Source organism: Phaenicophaeus curvirostris, chromosome 10, assembly GCF_032191515.1.
Source record: "Phaenicophaeus curvirostris isolate KB17595 chromosome 10, BPBGC_Pcur_1.0, whole genome shotgun sequence".
NCBI classification, from domain to species: Eukaryota; Metazoa; Chordata; class Aves; order Cuculiformes; family Cuculidae; genus Phaenicophaeus; species Phaenicophaeus curvirostris.
The window spans coordinates 12,229,885-12,250,155 of NC_091401.1; the positions used below are offsets into that span (position 1 = coordinate 12,229,885).

At 40.8% G+C, this 20,271-nt stretch overlaps 1 protein-coding gene across 8 annotated transcripts in view; it reads left to right on the forward strand.

Annotated features, from left to right (window-relative positions):
* Positions 1-20,271, forward strand: part of DOCK10 (dedicator of cytokinesis 10) — a 161,928-nt gene that overhangs the window by 134,045 nt on the left and 7,612 nt on the right. For 7 of the 8 annotated variants that reach the window (XM_069864804.1, XM_069864796.1, XM_069864799.1 and 4 more), the window contains exons 40-52: positions 925-1,049; positions 1,935-2,047; positions 2,763-2,900; positions 4,498-4,680; positions 5,240-5,350; positions 6,822-7,037; positions 7,726-7,783; positions 8,102-8,200; positions 9,951-10,057; positions 11,135-11,257; positions 12,197-12,310; positions 19,232-19,378; positions 19,884-20,094. In XM_069864804.1, coding sequence (XP_069720905.1) covers positions 925-1,049; positions 1,935-2,047; positions 2,763-2,900; positions 4,498-4,680; positions 5,240-5,350; positions 6,822-7,037; positions 7,726-7,783; positions 8,102-8,200; positions 9,951-10,057; positions 11,135-11,257; positions 12,197-12,310; positions 19,232-19,378; positions 19,884-20,094 — 1,745 coding nt within the window. The remainder of the gene's footprint in view (positions 1-924; positions 1,050-1,934; positions 2,048-2,762; positions 2,901-4,497; positions 4,681-5,239; positions 5,351-6,821; positions 7,038-7,725; positions 7,784-8,101; positions 8,201-9,950; positions 10,058-11,134; positions 11,258-12,196; positions 12,311-19,231; positions 19,379-19,883; positions 20,095-20,271) is intronic. The other variant, XM_069864803.1, reaches the window with a different exon arrangement.

Below are 20,271 nucleotides of genomic sequence, written 5' to 3' on the forward strand. Positions count from 1 at the left end.
AACTGGGTGATCTTTAAAGTCCCTTCCAACTCAAACCATTCCATGATTATATGATTTGTGCTCCAGACCCTTCCCCAGCTCCATTCCCCTTCTCCAGACATGTTCCATCTCTTTAATGTCCTTCCTGGAGTGAGGGGCCCAAAACTGAACCCAGGATCTGAGGTGCAGCCTCACCAGTAAAGAACAACAATCCCTTGCCTGCTCCTGCTGGTGACACCATTTCTGATAACAGCCAGGATGCTGCTGGCCCCCTTGGCCACCTGGGCCACTGCTGGCTCATGTTCAGGGTTTAGTACTTCTGTCCTAGAGTGTTTTTTAGTTTTGCAAGTGAAAGTAAATAAAAATGTATTTTAATAAGTGACCTGAATTTTGAGAGATGTTAAACCTTGCTGAATTCTATAGTGCTTACAAATTCAAAATCCTTTCAAAAATTATAATAAACATTGGTATTTTAGTTCTGAGCTTTTCATTATAAGTTAGTGATGTGTTTCTCAGCATCAAAGAGGGTTAAAAGAGCACACACATACTCATGCATGTATTTTTATTGTCATTGTCTGTATTAGTTCATCCATGAGCAGGATACATTTTTCTTGTATTCTAAGTTAACAGAACTCATCTCAGCTTCTCTTCACTCAACAATGATTTTCTAAATGATCAGCCAGCTATTTAAGATGATGCTTTTTTTCAGTGCTCAATGAGTGTTTTGTCTCCTGTGATCTCAAGAAATCACAGCACATCTGTTTGTTTTGTACACTTCACTGACTTTCTTGTTCATCTTTGCTTCTCTGAAAAATTTTGCATCGGTTTGTTTAATTTAGCTGTTGAGAAGTATTGTAGAAAATTCAAACTGACATGGAAAAAATCTGTATAGGCATAATAGTTTACTCTTTGTTCCTGTTTTTTAATGCTACCTTTCAATTTCAGGATGCATTCTACTTCTAGTCACAACGGCCACAAGCATCACAGATCTCAAACTTTACCAATAATCCGTGGCAAAAATGCCCTTTCTAACCCTAAACTCTTGCAGATGATAGACAGCAGTACTGCAAGTAAGTACAATATTTATTTATTTCCCTCTGGAATTGTGTGGGGGTTGGATCAGTCTCTATCCAATTAAATCTCTTTTCATGAGTACCAGTGAAGACAGCCTGAAAATAAGAGCCTAAACAAACAGAGCTGCTGACTTTGCCTGTTTTTCAGGAGACTAAGAAATCTGAGCTTAAGTTTGGTCACAGTTCATTTAGAAAGAAAATAGATTACAATAACCTGACATATTTAAATAGCCTTAATGACACTATTCACCCCCTTTCCAGCATCTATGGTTATGTACTTTGCTGGACAAGCAGATGTACACTGGCTGGAATATTACATTTATTAGGTCTAGCATTAACAGTGACATTTTCACGACAGAAGGCTCTTTAAATGATGATGTCTAAGTCATGTATCCGAGTTTCCAATTGGGTTTTTCTCCTCATATTACCACAGAATTGTTAAGGTTGGAGAAGACCTCTACAATCATCCAGTCCAACCATCAACACAACCCCACCATGCCTACTAAACCGTGTCCCAAAACACCACATCTACACATTTGTTTTAATGCCTCCAGGGATGGTGACTCCACCACTACCCTGGGCAGCCCGTTTCAGTCCTTCACCACTCTCAGTAAATAAATTTCTCCTGATATCCAGTCTAAACCTCCCCTGGTGCAACTTGAAAACAAACATAATCAATGAAAGTATATACTTACATCACTGGTGCAGCTGTTAAAAGTTGGCTGAAATTTCCCTCCCCTTTCATATCCTGTTTTCTTCAAACTACCCCTTTGGTTAAATGTACAGTTAGGACCCCATCTATGCTAACTTAATGACCAACTTGTAGAATTACATCATCTTTATCTACGCTCAGATGATGTTTGTCATCTTTTTATGTTGCAGGCAGCTCCAATGAAACAGACATTGTACAGTATGTAGACACAGAGGCAAACATTGCTACAGAAGTTTCCCTCACAATCCTTGACCTGTTGTGTCTTTACACTCTGAATCACCAGGTATACTTTGCTGTTCATTTTCTGCTTGAACTGGTGCCTTGTAGGGTGTGTGGAGGAAGGAAGGCATACAGAAAACTTGAAACGCCTGAGGCAGAAAGATAGAGAACTATGATATACCAGTCCTCAATGAAGGTATTTTATGAAGGCAATGACTGATAGTACCTGAACTGAATAGAAGTATGTGGAAGAAGAACATCCTGAGTATCCAGGGCTATGTACTGCCCTGCTCTGCATGGAAGTGTCATGCATCTGCTAATATGTCACCTTATCCAAATCATGCTTATCCCACTAGATTTCAGAGATTTTAAACAAAAGATTTCCAAACTGCTTATTATCTCTAGCTCCACAAGTCAGCAGGTGCATCTTCTGCCTCTTTAAGAAATGCTTTGTAAATAATGGCCTAGATGACTTGCTGAAGTTCTCACAACTACAATGCAGCAGACAGCTTCTTTTAGATGTGCTGTCTCTTTCTGCCATCCTAGCCCTTAAATCTAGTGTACGCCATCCACAAGTAGAAGTACAGGCATAGGAAAGTGCTCTCCTTAAAAAACTGCAAGTAAAAAGAGTCTGCAGCAAGCTGGAAATGACTCATCCACAGGGGTTTTACATTGGAAGAATCATCTCACTAGGAACGCTCTGGCATGAAGTCCAGCAGATCCTTCTGTTTATTCACTGTAATAACCAGAAAGTCCTGTCTTGTCTGTGAACTTTTCAGAGGCAGCTCCAGCAATCTGAATGCCAGAATGCATTGATGAAGAAAGTCTTTGACACACACATGCTCTTTTTACAAATCAACCAGTCGGCAGCAGTTCTCAAGCACGTCTTTGCTGCCTTACGGCTGTTTGTAGGCAAGGTAATTATGGTTTCATTCTATTAGTCTAATTTATTAATAAATTACAGCAAGTACAGTTTGAGGACAGTTGGGTACTTTGAAAGAGCTGTGAACTTCTCTGCTCATTCCTGACAAAGATCCTCTGATTTATTGTAGATTAAAAGTGAGAAGTTCACAATACCTGAAAAATTAGTTATGATTTGGAAAATGAAATATTTACTAATGAAGTGAAACTTGTAAAATAAATAGATAAGTAATTTCCAGGTCTGTGGTATCTGGCTGTGTTGTTGGTTTTCAGGCTTTTATCACCTGTGGAAGAAAGCTTGAAACCCTAGAGGTCCATGGTCTTCATGGCAGACACCTGGGTTGCAGAATCCAGTGGTGAATGACTACAGCTGTTGCTAGAGGAGCTGGCAGGAGAGTATTCCATACACTTCACCAAAAATTCATGCAAACTAATACCATTTTAGAAATACCTTGTTTTCAATTAAGAAGAGTTTTTGGAGAAAAAAACCAAACCAAAATGCTTATGTGTCAAACTGTTTATTTGCTTGTATTGAACATATGTAAATGATCATGGGCAACTAGACACAAGTTGTGCAAAGGCTGCACAATTTCCAAGCCATAGACTTAAATGAGTTCATCTTAAAACTAACCAGAATGGAGCACAGAGATAACAATTGCTATGGGGAAATGAGAATAAGGAAGGCTGGCCTGATCTCCCAGATGTTTCTATGAAATGCAGCAGTGTATATCAGTTTAAACCATGTGGCCTCCTTCTGCTTGTTGTCTCAGGAGAAAGGGGGAGGAAATCATGCTTCTCCCAGTAACATAGCTTGAGGACATGGGGGAAGTATAAAATAAACCATCCACAGACAGCTTTAGATTACACACCAGACAGTCAGGAAGGGAAGAAGTCTGTGCAATGAGGGGGACAAGTAAATATCCAGGATTGCCCTTCTCATTCATCCTGTAGCTCTTGGGATTGAATTCTCTCTTCGTAGTTCTGTGGGAGCAGGAATTAGTCATGGTTCCTGCAGCTGAACCTCTCAGGCAGTACTTGAAATCTGTAGCTAATATGTACATCCTCCACCTATTCTCAGTCTGTCTTCTGTTATTTTCACCCTGCTGATAAATAAGTATGGTTTGGAGAGCCATCCTTCACACTCTGCTGTCTCCTGCAGTTCAAACACTTGACCGATGGAAGTTCACTGCCTTTGCTACTCAAAGTATTTTCTTCCTCCTGAACAGCTTTTGCATTAGTACAGAACCACACGAGAGCTTTTCCTGGTTAGCTCTTCTGCATTCCCTGCAGATAGGCTGTTCTACTTCCATGCTTGCTGTGTGCCAGCTGCTGTCTGGACTTCTGGAGGCCAGTGTGGTTGTTGGATTCCATATGGTGTTTGTATGAAAACTTGTGTGTAGTTTTTACTTAATCTTAATTTGCAGATGGGATTATGTTTGGCTGGTGGCTGATTTTTTCACTAAACCCTGGTGTCAATGAATATAGGAGGGTGTTATTTTTACTAAAAGCTTAACAGAAGAAAATACTGACTCAGAATAACCATACCAAGGGCTGAGTGTAGTGCTAAACATATTCACACATTGTTTTCAATAGTTCCCCTCAGCATTCTTCCAAGGACAAGCAGATCTCTGTGGTTCACTCTGCTATGAAATCTTGAAGTGTTGTAACCATAGGTCACGTTCAACTCAGACAGAGGCATCTGCTCTTCTTTATTTCTTCATGAGGAAGAACTTTGAATTTAACAAGCAGAAATCAATAGTCAGATCCCATCTACAGGTAAGTGAAGTGTGAGATCATCAGTATTTAGCTGATGTACGTTGGGTTTTATTGGTATTATTTTTACGCGTTTTAGCAAAGCAATTATTTTGAAGTCCTCGGGCAATTCTCTGTGGCAGCTTGGTTTTCCTGCCAAGTCTAAAGACAGTGGGCTGGATTCTACTGTTCTTGGGCTGCTCGGCTCTGTCCCAGGGAGAGACAACAGCTGTGAATGTATCATCATAGCCAATAAATAGCCAGATAAATGGCTATTCTCAATGCACATACATTGCTTACAGTAGTGAAAACATAGGTGATGAAGGAACTAAACAGAATCTGATAGTATAGCAACAGAAATGTGAAGTCGAGTAACAATGCACTTACACTGCAAAATGTGAGCAATTACAAACACTGGAAAAGTTACTCACAGACCTTTGTATCTTATCTTCTTAAAACAGATATAAAAGTGCATCTCTGCTTGCATGATACATCAAGTCATGCTAAAATAAGGATAAAAAACTACTCAGAAAGTTTGATTTTTTTTGCTAATTGCACCATGTGTTTGCTTCCCTCTGTACAGCTCATCAAAGCAGTGAGCCAGCTGATAGCGGATGCAGGAATTGGCGGATCTCGTTTTCAACATTCACTTGCAATTATAAATAATTTTGCTAATGGAGACAAGCAGATGAAAGTAAGAAACATTTTTTGTCAATCACTACCTCTTGCAAAAGGTCAACAGTTTCAGAGGAGCAAATGTTTCAGTGAATAAAATTGCTGGCTTTTATTAGACAGTTGTTGATGCATTTTGTGCCTTCTTCAGGCAGCCCAAAATTCATGAAAATTTGTGATTTGAATGCTTAATAATTGTAAATAATTTTTAAAACAAAAAAGAGATACTTTTATTAGATTCAGTGATATGTTATTCACTACTGATTTTGTTCATTTGCCTGCTATCAAGGAAGATAGAGTCTATCGTGAATAATGAAACACCATTGCAGTTGACATGCAATTTTTAGTTTGCACACTGTCCCTTTAGTCTGTTCAGTAAATGTGTAGCAAAAACATGCTCAACAGCTGAGTTCTGTAACAGCTTACTAGCCTTCTGAAAAAGGCACTTAGTTCTTAGAGTAGTTACCGCTGCTTTTCTATTCATTGTCTGTACTAAAGGTATTGGAAAAGGATTCCAATTTTCTAACTTTTACAATTCCTGTCTAAACAATTGTCAATATGCATTTCATATTTTATACATGGGAAGTATTTTTCCTTCTCTAAAAGTGACTTTAGTGTATCTCTGCAGAGGTTAATAATAACGTTAGTGTCAGCAAACTGGTAGATAATTAGCATAACCAATCTGATGTCACGTTAAATAAGGTGCAGTTGCAATTGACTTTGTTTCCAAAGTCTATCCATGATTTTCTAGTACTGCAGCCTTTTATGCCACTTCTGTAACAGGTATTTTGATATTTTTACTTTTAAACAAAAGGAACGAGGGGAAAAGGCCAGGTTCAGGGCCAGGTTGGATGAGGCTTTGTGCAACCTTGTGTTATGGAAGATGTCCCTGCCCATGGCAGGGGGGTTGTAACTAGAGGATGGGCTTTACGGTCTTTTCCGACCCAAACCATTCTGTAATTCTGTTCTAAAAATCTGAAAATAAAAATGCATTTCATTGCCCGTCTGAAAAAGAGAAACTGCAGAGCTGAGTTAAATGTATTGAGAACAGCTGATACAAGGACTTTATTTTAATCTTGCACAGTGTGAGAAGGGCAGGAGCCAGACTGTTGTTCTTTATCCACCTTAGTGAAACACGCTGTGAGTGTAGTTAAGCAGGTCTATCTATAGCACACAGTGCTGTTCTTATGTTGAAAGTGTATGAGAACCCAATTTTAGATCCAGTAAACAACCAAGAAACAAATGTTTCAGTTTGCTGACTTAACAGAGGTACAGCTGACTGGGATATATAGTAGGTGCTATGACACATCAGTTAAAAAAAGAAAAGATTTGTGAATGGTGTGTACCTACTGTGGAACTGTAGCTCTGTTTTGAAGCCTTCTGAATTAGGGAAGAAGAGTGAAGTCTTCCATAACGCAGGATGTCAGCTCATTTGGGGTGCTGCCTATGGATCTTTGGATGGTTTAGTGATGTATTGCTTATCTTTCCCAAAGAACGTTAATTTCCCAGCAGAGGTGAAGGATCTGACCAAACGCATCAGAACAGTTTTAATGGCCACAGCTCAGATGAAGGAGCATGAGAAAGACCCCGAGATGCTTGTGGATCTGCAGTACAGCTTAGCAAATTCATATGCCAGCACACCTGAATTACGTAGGACGTGGCTTGAAAGCATGGCCAAGATTCACGCAAGAAATGGAGATTTATCAGAGGTAACGTAAATAAATGAATAGGAAATCTATTTGGATTTATGCTGAGATGTCCTGATAAACAGGACTCTGAAAGACTGTCAACAGTAGTGATTTAAGAGAATCGTACATTGTATGTCATAGGCTGAAATTAGAGGAAGACAAGTTTGAAAAACTTGTAGAGATGTAATTGTGCCATTATCCCAGTTTGCCTAATCATGACTGCCTCATGTGCTTCAGGAGGACTTGAAAATTTCTGATGGGGAAGCTGTGGTTGGTATCACATTAGCATCTCTGCTGCTTAAGCCTAACAAGCACGATAGGTGTTGTGTAGATGAGCATTTCATAACTTAAATTTTCTTCTCCTCTGTAGGCATAGGAGAGAAGCATTGTTTATAACATGTCGCCCTTCTCATCAAAAACCAAATGGATGATGCGAAATTTCGGTGCATAAACCAGGAATATCTTGTTTACTGAATAATCTTAGTGGTTTTCTTGTGCAAAACTATGCTTTTACCCAAGACACCTAGTGAAATTTAAGAATAATTTAACCATTTAATCCTCCATATTTTAATAAATGTTTATATTAATTTTGTCTCCCTTTTCTTCAGCATGCTTAACAGTGATGAAAGTATGTGCTTCTTATCATATGTACACTATCAGTCCTACAGTGTACTTGAACATATATGTGTATCTTGGTCTCTCATTACAGGCTGCTATGTGCTATATTCACATCGCTGCTCTTATTGCGGAGTACCTGAAAAGAAAGGGTAAGATCAAATATTCAAAACCAACTATGTATCTGTAAAACATTATTTTTTAAAGTAATTTTTGGCTGTTCTGCTGTTCTTCCTTATATAAAGTATTCTTAAAGCTGCTTGAACTCTTCCCAGATATTTTATTTTTAAAATATATCGTAAATGCTAGTTTTAGCACTGGAACAGTGTTTTGTGTAGAGAGGGTTAATTAAATGTTTAGTAACCTAGTGCTAAAAGAGAATGCTTCATTTCTTAGTCTGTTGTTATTAAATATGCATGTATTAACACGTACCAGTAGCAGTGTACTAATACCATCTTACACTATCATAGGTTACTGGAAAATGGAAAAGATTTGTACCTCACGTATGCTCCTGGAAGACGGTCAAGTCTCTGATAGTAATGTGTTACTAACAACTCACAATGGAGGAAGTGAGTGCTCTAACCATGCCTGTTTATGGGTCAAATAACATCATTAGGGAATCCAATTACTGTTCCCAAGTTGATCTGGCAAAATATCTACCGAAGCAAAAACATTTATAGTGCATGTTGATGGCTGTAATAGCAAGCAAGTAATGTCAGAAACAAAATGTGTTACTTCCCTGATGCTCTTTGGCTGATGTGATGAATTGCTCAGAATGTCTCTGGTAAAGGGCTTTTTCAGCAAGAGGGCAGTCTGCTCTTCATCAGCAACAGAAATCCCTCACCAGTCTCTCAGTGTTTAGCATGCAAATCCATGTCCAATTCCTTGAACAGCCAAAGCTGGGAGGGCACGGGGGTGGAATTAATGTCTGTTTTTCCATATGTAACTTAGTAGATCAAGATTTTTTTAAATCTGTGATGCTTATTAGAGAAATAAAGTGCAGGCTTATATTATTAAATGTTTCTGTGCCAGTGGTTATTTAGTTTATGAAATGTGTATTTCAGAGTAATTCTCAGCATGATATAGTTTAGTGATTTTCACAAATAGCAATTTCTAGGGGGAAGGGGCAAATATATGGGGAAGAGAAAACTCTTAACTCATGGTTTTCCAATACAATTGGAAGTGTCTGTGGGTAATAGAAAAAAATGCATCCTTTTGGAAGGAAGTTTTCTGTGAAGAGCAAAATTTCAGAGATGGTTTGCTAGTGGTAAAATACTTAGTATGAATAACAGGTCACGATAGGTGAAGGACTTGTGGTTTATTTTAAACCTGTATTTAAACAGTTTTCAGAACTTGACAGAGGAGATGGAGACTATCTGTCTCAATATATAAAGGTTAGCTTTTTAATTGTGCCTTAGTAGCATTTTCCTAATTTTAAATTAAACATGAACTATGTCAGGAGTTCATCGCCTTCACTGACAGGTTTACCTTCTCTGTCCAAAAGTGGTAGTCAAATCTTTGCAGGTCAGACTCTGCTTGATTTATAATGTGCAGCTCCTGTTTAAGTTGTTCTTTCTGCAACCACTGCACTAAAGCCCTAGCTTATCAGATATTAAATGTATGCTCCATTTTAATCCTTGTAAGCCTTCCCATTAGCAGCTTCTGGCACCATCCTGAGCTTTCTACAAGAGAGTTCCTCACTTAGGGCTGCTGTTGCCCTGCTGACCTTGGGCAGGGGAAGGAGAGTTTCTGCCAGGGTGTCCTCGAGCCTGGCAGAGGCACAGCACGCTCTGGAGCAGCTGTCTCCCTGTCAGCTTTAGCAAGCCTGGGGAGACTGTGCCCCTCTCACTTAGGAAACCTGATGGGTGAGACGAGTGCAAGTCCCAGACTGGAGCATTAACTGCCTGTAGGTCAGGCCAGGAGTCACAGGGCTGGTTTCATGAGTATCAGTTGTCTCACCTTAGCCTGCAGTAGTAATTCCTCTGTATGTGTGCGTGTTGCACATGTAGTTTTGCAAGGACTGTCAGTACCGTACAGCTAAGGAATTGAAATGCCAAAGAGAGAAATAAGATTGCATCAGGAAAATGTTATAGCTACCCTTTGCCTGGACAAGGGGATTTATACCGGAGAGAAAACGTGTAATAGCCCCATAAATCCAGTCAGTTCTATTTGTGCTTCTCACCTCTTGGGCTGGGAAAAAAAAAAAAAAGTACCTAAACAGTCAAATAAAATAATCTCTGTTTTAATGGCATCCAATAACTTTTTGAAATATCTGCTTATTCAGTCCTTAATTGACATTGTTATGACTTGCACTTCAAGGCTTATTTTCCATGGGATGGCCTGCTTTTCTGAGCATCACCCCCAACATTAAGGAAGAAGGCGCTATGAAGGAAGACTCTGGCATGCAGGATACTCCCTATAATGAGGTCAGTAGTATTAACATTTATATACTTGTTCTGTATTAACAGCATTATTTCTAATGGCAGTCTGTGTGTGTTACAACAAATGACAGCAAGCGCATACTTCATGCAGTATTAAAAGGCACACAGCTTTTGAGTGAAATGTCAGAGCTGTTGGACTAAATAAATTGCAGGATAGGTTTTTAGATAAGCAGAACATTAAGAACCAGAGCTGGAAGTTAGGGCAGGGGGGAGCCCACAAAGCAAACCTGTTCTTCTGAATGAGATGTCAAGTATTCAAGTATTTTCAAGTTACTGTTATTTCGAGTTTTTTACTTAAAGAAGAGCTAGGTCACTACAACCTGATTAAACATTGTGTCATTGAAATAAACGTTACTGTAGAAGATAGAATCATAGAATCATTTGATCAGAAGAAACCTTTGAGATCATGGAGTCCAGCTATACCTGTCCAATACTGAACCATATCCCTGAGCACATCATCTACCCATCTTTTAAATACCTCTAGGGATGGGGACTCCACCACTTCCCTGGGCAGCCTCTGCCAGTGCCTGAGAACCATTGCAGTGAAGAAATCTAATCTGAACCTGCCCCGCTGCAACATGAGGCCATTTCGTCTCTTCCTATTGCCTGTCACTTGGAAGAAGAGACCAACCCCTACCTCGCTACAACCTCCTTCCAAGTAGCTGTAGAGAGCAATAAGGTCGTCCCTCAGCCTCCTTTTCTTCAGCCCTCTTTCCTCTGTAAACGCTCCAGCCCCGCAGTGTATTTCTTGTAGTGAGGGGCCCAAATCTGAACCCAGGATTCGAGATGTGGCCTCACCAATGCTGAGTGCAGGGGAAGGATGACTTCCCTGGTCCTGCTGGCTGCACTGTTAATGATACAAGCCAGGATGCTGTTTGCCTTCTTGGCCACCTGAGCACACTGCTGGCTCACGTTCATGCTAGGTCCTTTTCCGCCAGGCAACTTCCCACCCATTCTTCCACAATAAAGTCGAATAGTGGGTGTGTATTTTTGCTGCATTGCTATTAATTAAATGCCACCAGCTGTCAAGTCACTGAACTATTTGTATTCATGGAATTGCAGAATATTCTTGTGGAGCAGCTGGAGTTGTGTGTTGAATACCTGTGGAAGTCTGAGAGATATGAGCTTATTGCTGAGGTTAACAAGCCCATCATTGCTGTTTTTGAGAAGCAGAGGGACTTTAAAGTAAGTTTACTTATATATATGGGGTTTAGATATATTTTTTATTATCTTAAGACAACGTTAAAGAGCAAAATTTTCTGGGAAAAGAAGTGCTTTCTTTAAAAGGCATGTTGTTTTTGTTCACGTGTGTAATTTCTCCTTTTAATGCTTTGTGCTGTGAGTAAATAAAAAGCTCTCATAGCTTACCTTCATCTTTTTAGCATCAATACAACAGGGAAAGAATAAAAAGTTTTCTAACAAACTTCTTGTGCTAACCAGTGAATGTGAACTTTTCCATGTGGCTTTATACCCAGAGCACGTTTGTATTTTATTTAAGTTTAGAAACTGCTGATAAATTGTGTCAATTCCAGGGTTTCTTCATTTCTTACTTATTTGGCAATTTCAGTACAAAGTAGATCACTGTATGATAATCTCATTTACTGATTTTTCTGGTTTAAAATTACAAAGAAGCAAAGAGGTGGGTAGTAATAAGCTGTATGCTGAGGAAGCAGGTCCTCAGATTTTACCTTGCCTGAAATTTTGTTTCACTGTCCTGAGAAAGTTCTTTTTAGTGGTAATTGTGGATACCATGTCTTTGCATGGGGCTGGGAGCTAACTGGAGTTGTTGGCACCCTGTTCTCACGTGCACATAGGACACTCGTGTTTTCTAACCTCTTAGTAGGTCCCTACCACTGTCTGGTGGTGGGATGTTGTCTTCCTGTGTGACCCTGTACACAAAGGCACCCACTGCTACAAAACTGCTCAGAAGATGACAGAAACCTTGAAATGAACCTTTAGTGGCTGCCAATAAGGTTAAACTATTCCTGTAGCATATACGACCACCTTTGCAAAGGTTTGAGAACCTTCTCTAAGGCAATCCATGTTTCTGCAGAGATGTAGTGTCATTTCCCAAAGGCCTCACATGCTCTCACTTCCCCTCCCTCTTCCTGTTTTTTCACGTAGAGGCTGTCTGATTTGTACTACGACATCCACCGCTCATACTTGAAGGTTGCAGAAGTAGTGAACTCTGAGAAACGCCTCTTTGGGCGATATTATCGTGTTGCATTTTACGGGCAGGTAAGTCAACTCATGTTCTTTTTTCTCCACAGATTCCCAGATTTCAGCCCTATTGTTCTAATCCTGACTTATTTTGGGGAAGCTAAACCAGGGAAACACTTGGCAGTGAATCATGGGGTAGAAAGTATGTCATGGGTCAGACTCCTAGCAGGATTTTACTCAGAAGAGAGAGCATTCAGTTGTACCTGTGCAAATTGCTGCTCTGCGTTTAGTGGTTTGGAGGAGAACATATTTGAAAGTCAGCTTTAGTTCTTGACTTCATCAAGCAAATCTGAGACCGAGGCAGACCAGTTTTTTTTCAGAATAAAACTTAAATGAAACCAGATAAGACATCTTGTATGTATTGCTCTCTCCTCTACTAAAAAAGAGGAGTATGCAGCAGATGTTTTGTTGTGTTTCTTGCTGCCTCTGACTTCTGCTTTCAGGCTGCCTCTGATTCTGTGCAATGTATAGTAGAGTAGTTTTATTCCCTCTGCTGTGCTTCAGCAACCTCAAAGCATTATTTTGTGCTTTCTTCCACTACAAACCAGTGTAGCATTCCAGCATGTGCCTTTAAGACCTGGTTTTGGCAAGCATACAATTTCCTTTACTCTAAAGTAATAAGGTGTATGAACAACAGATTGATGTGAATCATTCTGTTTGCTAATTAGATTTTAATGCAGAAATTTGCTCTTTTCTCCTTTCGATCTTATTCAAGGCTGTGGTAAGTCTAGTTCTTTTGCATGTTTTGTTTAATTCTCCTCACATGTCCTCCATCCTCCCCTGTACTGCTACTTTATATTAACTTTCCTGTACTCTTCATTCCTTGGTTCATGGCAGATGAAATAACGTTGTTTCATTCATTTTTTCCTCCTGCAAACTAACTTTTGTTTGTTCAGTTACCTGAATTACCAAGCTGCATCTGTTGCCATGTTGTGTGTGCATTCTGTGGGGCCAAATGCTGCATCATGTCGTCTCAGTGGAAGTTTTTCCATCAGCTTCCTTGGGAGTGGGATTGGATCCCTTCTTGCTCTGTTGAAAAACTCAGTGTAGCATTAATGCTGTTTGAATGCAAGCCTGTTTTCCTGGCCTGTGCAGCAGGCCAAAGGCTGTTAAGTCAGTCTGGGATCTCTTGCAATAGTACCTGAAGCACTCTGGGCAGGGTGCAGCCACGTTCCTTCTCCTCCCTTGTAGATGCATGAAAACTGGGAGTCAGAGAGAAATGGTGAGTCCTAGTTCTTCATACAGATTAGCAAAGCTGAACTTATCAAATGCAAGGAGAAAGCAAGCTGCCCCTGAGGAAGGGCAGAGTTTACCTTATGCCTGACCTTCTTCAAAATGGGGGCAGCAGAGGAGGAAACAGAACTTTCCTACTTGCAACTTCTTTCAGGGCTCTGCCAGAGGCAGCTGCTTGTAGGTGGGTAATTTAGCTGCAGCAGTTCTGCTGAAATGGATTAGAATCTGTTACGGTGCAATGGCTTTTCAGCTGCACCACAAGAGCAACTTCATTTAAACAGCTTTAGTGCTCTAAAGCATATGACTTTTTCATAGCTGTGTCTTGCTCGGTTTATTCCCTGGTGCCCCTGGACACTGAGCTCTAAATGCAAACAGGCACAGCTTCCTCCTGTCCCTTTGCAGGAGAGATGTTACGGGGTAGAAAGTGGAACTGCTCTATATTGCTGCTTGCAGGGCCATAATGACAAAAGTGCGTGGCACGGTGCAAATAATTAAAGGTAGACCATTCCTATCAGCATTACAGGTTGCCTGGGCAGGTAGTGGAGGCCCCAGCCCTGGAAACATTCAAGGTCAGGTTGGATGGGGCTCTGAGCAATCTGATCAAGATAAAGGTGTCCCTGCTCCTGCAGGGGAGTTGGACTGGATGACCTATAAAGGTCACTTCCAACCCAAAGCATTCTATGATTCTACTTGTGCCTCACTTAACAAGGAAAATAGCAGTGGGTGTGCAGAACTGATTGAGGAGGGCTTATGAGTACACAGAGCACTGTGGCAGGTGTGGGAGCTGCAGATGCAGCTTGACCTGGAAGGAGAGACAGAGAAAACAGTCTCTGCATATACTGGCATGTTTTTCCCTTCAAAACATTTCCTTTCTGTCAGTCCCTTTTCACCATATGCCATTAGGTTCCTTTTGGGCTGTGCATGTGGAAAAAAAATGCAGCCGTTTGGTTCTTCTGTTGCCAGGAGTATCACAGGCCTCTATGTTGAAAGCAGTCTCAGTGCTCAATTCATTTAAAACATTAAAAGCAGTTCTCTCAGTGCTTCTGGTAGAGTTGGCACACCTCTCTTCAAAAGCTAGTGGTTGCAGATTTCACTAGTATCATAAAGTTAAACCAGGGTAAAGCAATACAAATCACTCTGCTTAGGCCGCTACACAGGAAATGCCACAGAAAGATGCTTGGTATGCAGGTGTGAGATTGATTTTCAGTCCTACATATGCTGCCTGTGACTGTACACTCCGGGGATGAGGGGGAATGGCTTTAAATTGGAAGGGGGAAGATTTATATTAGACATTAGGGAGAAATTCTTCACAGTGAGGGTGGTGAAGCTCTGGCACAGGTTGCCCAGGAAAGTGGTAGCTGCCCCATCCCTGGAGATGTTCAGGGCCAGGTTGGATGGGGCTTTGAGCAGCCTGGTCCAGTGGGAGGTGTCCTGCCCATGGCAGTAGGGTGTTGGGACAGGATAAAATTTAATGTCCCTTCCAACCAAAACCATTCTATGATTCTGTATAAGTACACATCTATCAAAAATTACACATATGCATTTCTTCTTTAAATATTTTTATCAATTATGTCAATAATAAATATATACATTTATATGTTTTGTAAAATTGGAATGCTGCTATTCCTTAACTGAAGCAAAAACTGCAGAGAAAGCAGATTAAAATACAAAAGAATACTGCAAATACTGGTTGCAGGGAGAATTTGGGGGGTTCTTGGCAGAACAGGAAAATCTGCAGCTACACCTTAAAACCATTGTTCTTCATGCAAAGGCAGAGAGAGCATTTGGTTACTGCATTGCTGCAGGGTCCCTCTAGAAGGATGGTTTGCATGCATGCAGTCCTTTGAGAGGATGTAGTCAGGTTTTTTTGCCAGAGAGCTTTATTTGCCAGCTCAGAGGGCCGGATCTCATGGCAGCTGCTGCTTTAGACTCCAAATTCTAATAAGGGCCTTTGGTGACAACATCTCATTGCACCACCAAGTGGCCGCACTAGCCAGTGCTTATGGTTTTATTCATGGATGAGTGGTTTGAGAAGTCACAGAATCACAGAATTACCAGGTTGGAAGAGACCCACCGGATCATTGAGTCCAACCGTTCCTATCAAACACTAAACCATATCCCTCAGCACCTCATCCACCTGTGCCTTAAACACCTCCAGGGAAGGTGAATCAACCACCTCCCTGGGCAGCCTGAATATATATCTTGAAATAAAACAACAACAAAAAAATCTGCTAAATATGTTAATAGCTGAAAATTCATATTGTGCTGATAAACAAAGACATTCAAGACTTGTTTACAGAGCAGCAGTAGGTAAAGGTAGAGCTGAGGTTTTGTTCTTCTAGCCATGCAAGAAGCTGTAGAAGTTAGAGGGCAGATTTTCATAGTGCTAAGCTCACTGCAGGCTTATGTCAGAAGAGCAGAAGATGTGACCCCTTTTCCAAACATGATAAAACAGCTGTAGCTTCCTTACCAAACAGTACAACACACATGCTTATCACAGGAGTGGTGCACTTGATACAGACAGGGAAGAGTCCATCAAATTCTAATTCTTGGCGGGTAAAGCAGAAGTCTTTACCTCAGCTGTGGGGCTGGTGCATGTTCTTACAGCAAAGGGCAGTGCTCCAGTGGTGACAATACAAGGTCACAACTTGTCTCTCAGCAGATCAGAGCTCAGTGGAAACCAATAAGCTACTGTCCAGGACATCATCTCCCTCCCATTGTGTTCAGCTGCTCCAAATAATAATTTTAATCCACAAGGCTGTGCTGTCCTTGCAGGGCAAAACCAGCCAGTATGAAAATAATCTGGGGATATGCATTGGTAATGTAACCTTGGCTGCTTAATATTTTAAAATCCTGAAATTGGAGGATATTTGGTTCCTGAAAAGTATTTAATCTTACTTTTAATAGTCTTTGCCAGACATATAGCATATGGCAAATATGATTATTTATAGCTCACAATTAACTTCTGCTTGTCACTTGTCAACTGAAATAATGCAGGGGATGTGTACTTAAGTGATGTCTCTTGCATTAGAGACAAGACTAAATCTGTTGTTTGTTTTCAGGTATTTTTTTAAGCAAAACCATTATTACAGATGTCATTTTAGGTGTGCCATGCAGAGTCAGGACAGAGATTTGGGACTAACATACACACACTGTGTTCCAGCATGCAGACATACACAGAATCGGGGTTCAGGAGCATAAACTATATTCTAGCTTGTTATGTGAATTATTTGGAAAACATGAGGGATTTTTTTTGGTTGAAAAAAACTAAATAGTAACAGAAAACAGATGTTTTTTGACAGAAGCAATCCTGAGTAGCGAGTTTGACTATGGGTGCATGAAACTAATGATCAGAGACCACGTTATGATCCTGCAGATCTTATCTCAGTGAAATCCATAGCAAGTCAACTGCTTGCCCAGCTCAGTAGATGTTACAATGTGTCAGTTTTTGAGCTCTACATTTGTTCTCTAATTACCTGTGAAGTTCTTCATATGCCTATGGAGTTTAATTGATAACGTTGTTAAAAAGATTGGTATTAGAAGGTTACCATGAGACTGATTAAGATACTATCACACAAGCTGCTGTTCCTGCTGTTAGTTGCTGGCTTCCAGTAATTCCTACAGTGCTCTTGGCACTTGCCAAATGAGAAGATGATTTTTTTGTCCCTTGTCCTCACTGAAGGAGAAGCCAGAGATGCACATATTTGTTAATCCTTATTGAAATAAAACTTAGAGGGTTTTTTCCTAAACACTCATTGAAATTTGCAGCTAATTTATTTTAATTCTATATATTTTTGTGTGAAGATTTGCCTAGTCAATAATTCTAGTGGCAAGAGTTGAAATACATCTCAAAATGAAAATGCTGGATTTTGCATGAGTACCTTCCAAAGAGATTTTGAAGGTATCTCTAGACTTTGTTTGTTTGTCCTTCTCTGTTCAACAGCTGGCAGTTTGCTGAGGCATACTGTAGAATTAGCTGTTGTTGTGTTAAATTTAAAGGGCCTTGGGTGTGACATCATTAATGCTGTCTGCCTTTCCCCTTTTTCTCTACAGCTTCAGGCATTTGCATCTGGGTCATTTTGCACTAAGGTGAAAGAAGGAGGCTTTGGGTGCAGCTGCAGTGGTTATAACATTGCCAGATTTCATCAGCCACATATGAAATCCTAGAAGGAGGGCTGGTGCTGTTGGTGGCACTGAGATAAATCCAGTCTTTGTTAATGGGGCACCTGCTGCTTTCTGCTCAGCTGAGAGAACTTCTCCCAGAGTGCTGAAGTACATGTTCATCATGTAGCAGCATCACCTGCACGTGATGCAATGCTGTGGTAATTTTCTGAGGTCGGCATTTTTTCTGAAGCCTGACACTTTCTTGTACAGCTCATCTATGAAGCCTTTTATTACAGCTCTGTCAAGTCCATCCAGTGTAATAAGTAAATGACCTTAACAAGATTAAGCTTTTTTGCAAAGGAGCACAGTCTCTGTGGCCTTCTTGTTTTTCTTTTCAAATGTAAATGACCCCACTGGAGAACTGTGTCCAGTTCTGGAATCCCCAGTGTAAGAAGGATATGGAACTGTTAGAACAGGTCCAGAGGAGGCCATGAAGATGAGCCTTTGCCGTGAGGACAGGCTGAAAGAGTTGCGTTAGTTCAGCCTGGAGAAGAGAAGGCTCTGAGGAGAACATAGACCAGCTTCCAGTAGCTGAAGGGGGCTGCAGGAAAGCTGAGGAAGGACTTTTTACAAGGGCATTTAGCAATAGTACAAGGGGAATGGCTTTAAATTGGAAGGGGGAACATTTTGATGAGACATGAGGAAGAAATTTATCATAATGAGGGTGGTGTGGCCCTGGCCCAGGATGACCAAGGTACGTGTGGCTGCCCCATCGCTGGAGGTGTTCAAGGCCAGTTTAGATGGGGCTTTGATCAGCCTGGTCCAGTGGGAGGTGTCCCTGCCCTTGGCAAGGGGATTGGAACTGAACTGGCTTTAAGGTCCATTCCAAACTAAACCATTCTGTGGTTCTGTGATTCTAAATAATTTACTGATCGTCTCTGAAAATGCTGCAATTGCACATGGCCTTTCAAGATGCCACCAGAATTCCTCTTCAGTTGCTCTGAACAGATGCAGACTGGTGCACAGGGGCTCCGCATGCCATGGCCCAGCACATGGCTGTAGGGAGGAATGCCCTGCACATCCCTGCAGGCACCAGTGCCCTGCACAGTGCACAGACTTTACCTGCACCTGTGGCTCCCAGATGGGATGTGCTGGAGGTGACATCCTGTATGCACTCCAGCTGGGCTAGGCGTCCAGCAAACGGCTGTTACACTTGTGTTCTGTTAGTACTTCCAAAAGTGTTAATTAACCAAATGAATAAAATTTAAATAAATTTTAATGTCCCGTTTTTCATTCATTAGGGTTTCTGTGTCATACACACACCAGCATTCTCAAGAAAGCACTTTAACTCTTTAAACTGCTAGGTCTCTTACACGAATAAATGCGTATAAGTTATTTCCTGGGTAACCAGAGATATCAGAGCAATATAGTGCTAGGTAGGTGTCTGCTATGAGTACAGAGAGGTAAGCTTTTAACTGAGGTGCTGGAAATGGCATACTGCAACATGGCATACAGGCAACCTTGATTCCTGATGTAAGAACCTTGTTTAGGCTTTGCCCTGCCTGTTGTGTTTACTGTATCCTTCCATTTCATGCCAAACAGGGTTTTTTTGAAGAAGAGGAAGGCAAAGAGTATATCTATAAAGAACCCAAATTAACTGGCTTGTCTGAGATCTCTCAGAGGCTGATGAAACTTTATGCAGACAAGTTTGGAATAGATAACGTGAAGATCATCCAGGATTCCAACAAGGTATGAAAGATGTGTGGGGTTTGAACAAAGGGCAGAACTGATGGCGTGGTTCTTGTTTTGAGAGCTGTTTTGAATGATTGTGAACTGAACATGTGTGTAAACTACCATGACCTAGTTTTACAACCAAAAAAAGATCCTCACCCTATAGTGTGGCAGGTGCTGTATGGAAATGACAATGTTATAGTAGGGCATCATAATCAGTGGGAAAAGAGCTTATTCCAGCATATGCCTGCAGAGACCATGCAGATGTTTTCTGTAATGCAGAAGCAGGTTGTTTTCTCTCTTAATTAGCTATCATCCACCTTTGCCAATGGCTATATTGAAAAATTTGACTGTTCTTAGCGGGTTCTTGGTTAAATAACTTCATATTAATCTGTGATCAGAATATTACATTTGGAAGTCTCAGTTTTAATCAGCATTGTTATGATAGATAAAAGTATCAGAAAAATAATGGATGCCTTGGAAGCTCATCACATGTGTTTTATTGTTTGCCACTGTTACACAGGTCAACCCCAAAGACCTGGATCCAAAATATGCATATATCCAGGTGACGTATGTCACACCTTTCTTTGAAGAGAAAGAAGCCGAAGATCGGAAGACTGACTTTGAAATGCATCACAATATCAACCGTTTTGTGTTTGAAACACCATTCACGCTCTCAGGAAAAAAACATGGTGGTGTAGAAGAGCAGTGCAAGAGGCGCACAATCCTGACAAGTATGTTTGCTCAGGCTGCTTCCCCCTCATGTCCCACCTTTACCAGTTAAGCCCGACAGTGCATTTCATGTGCCAGGTTTTCTGCTGTCAACAGGCACAGCGTGTTGTGCAGGAATGAGTAATCTTTTCAGTGTGTCCATTGACAAAGTATATGCTTTTTTACAGTCCTGCTGTGAC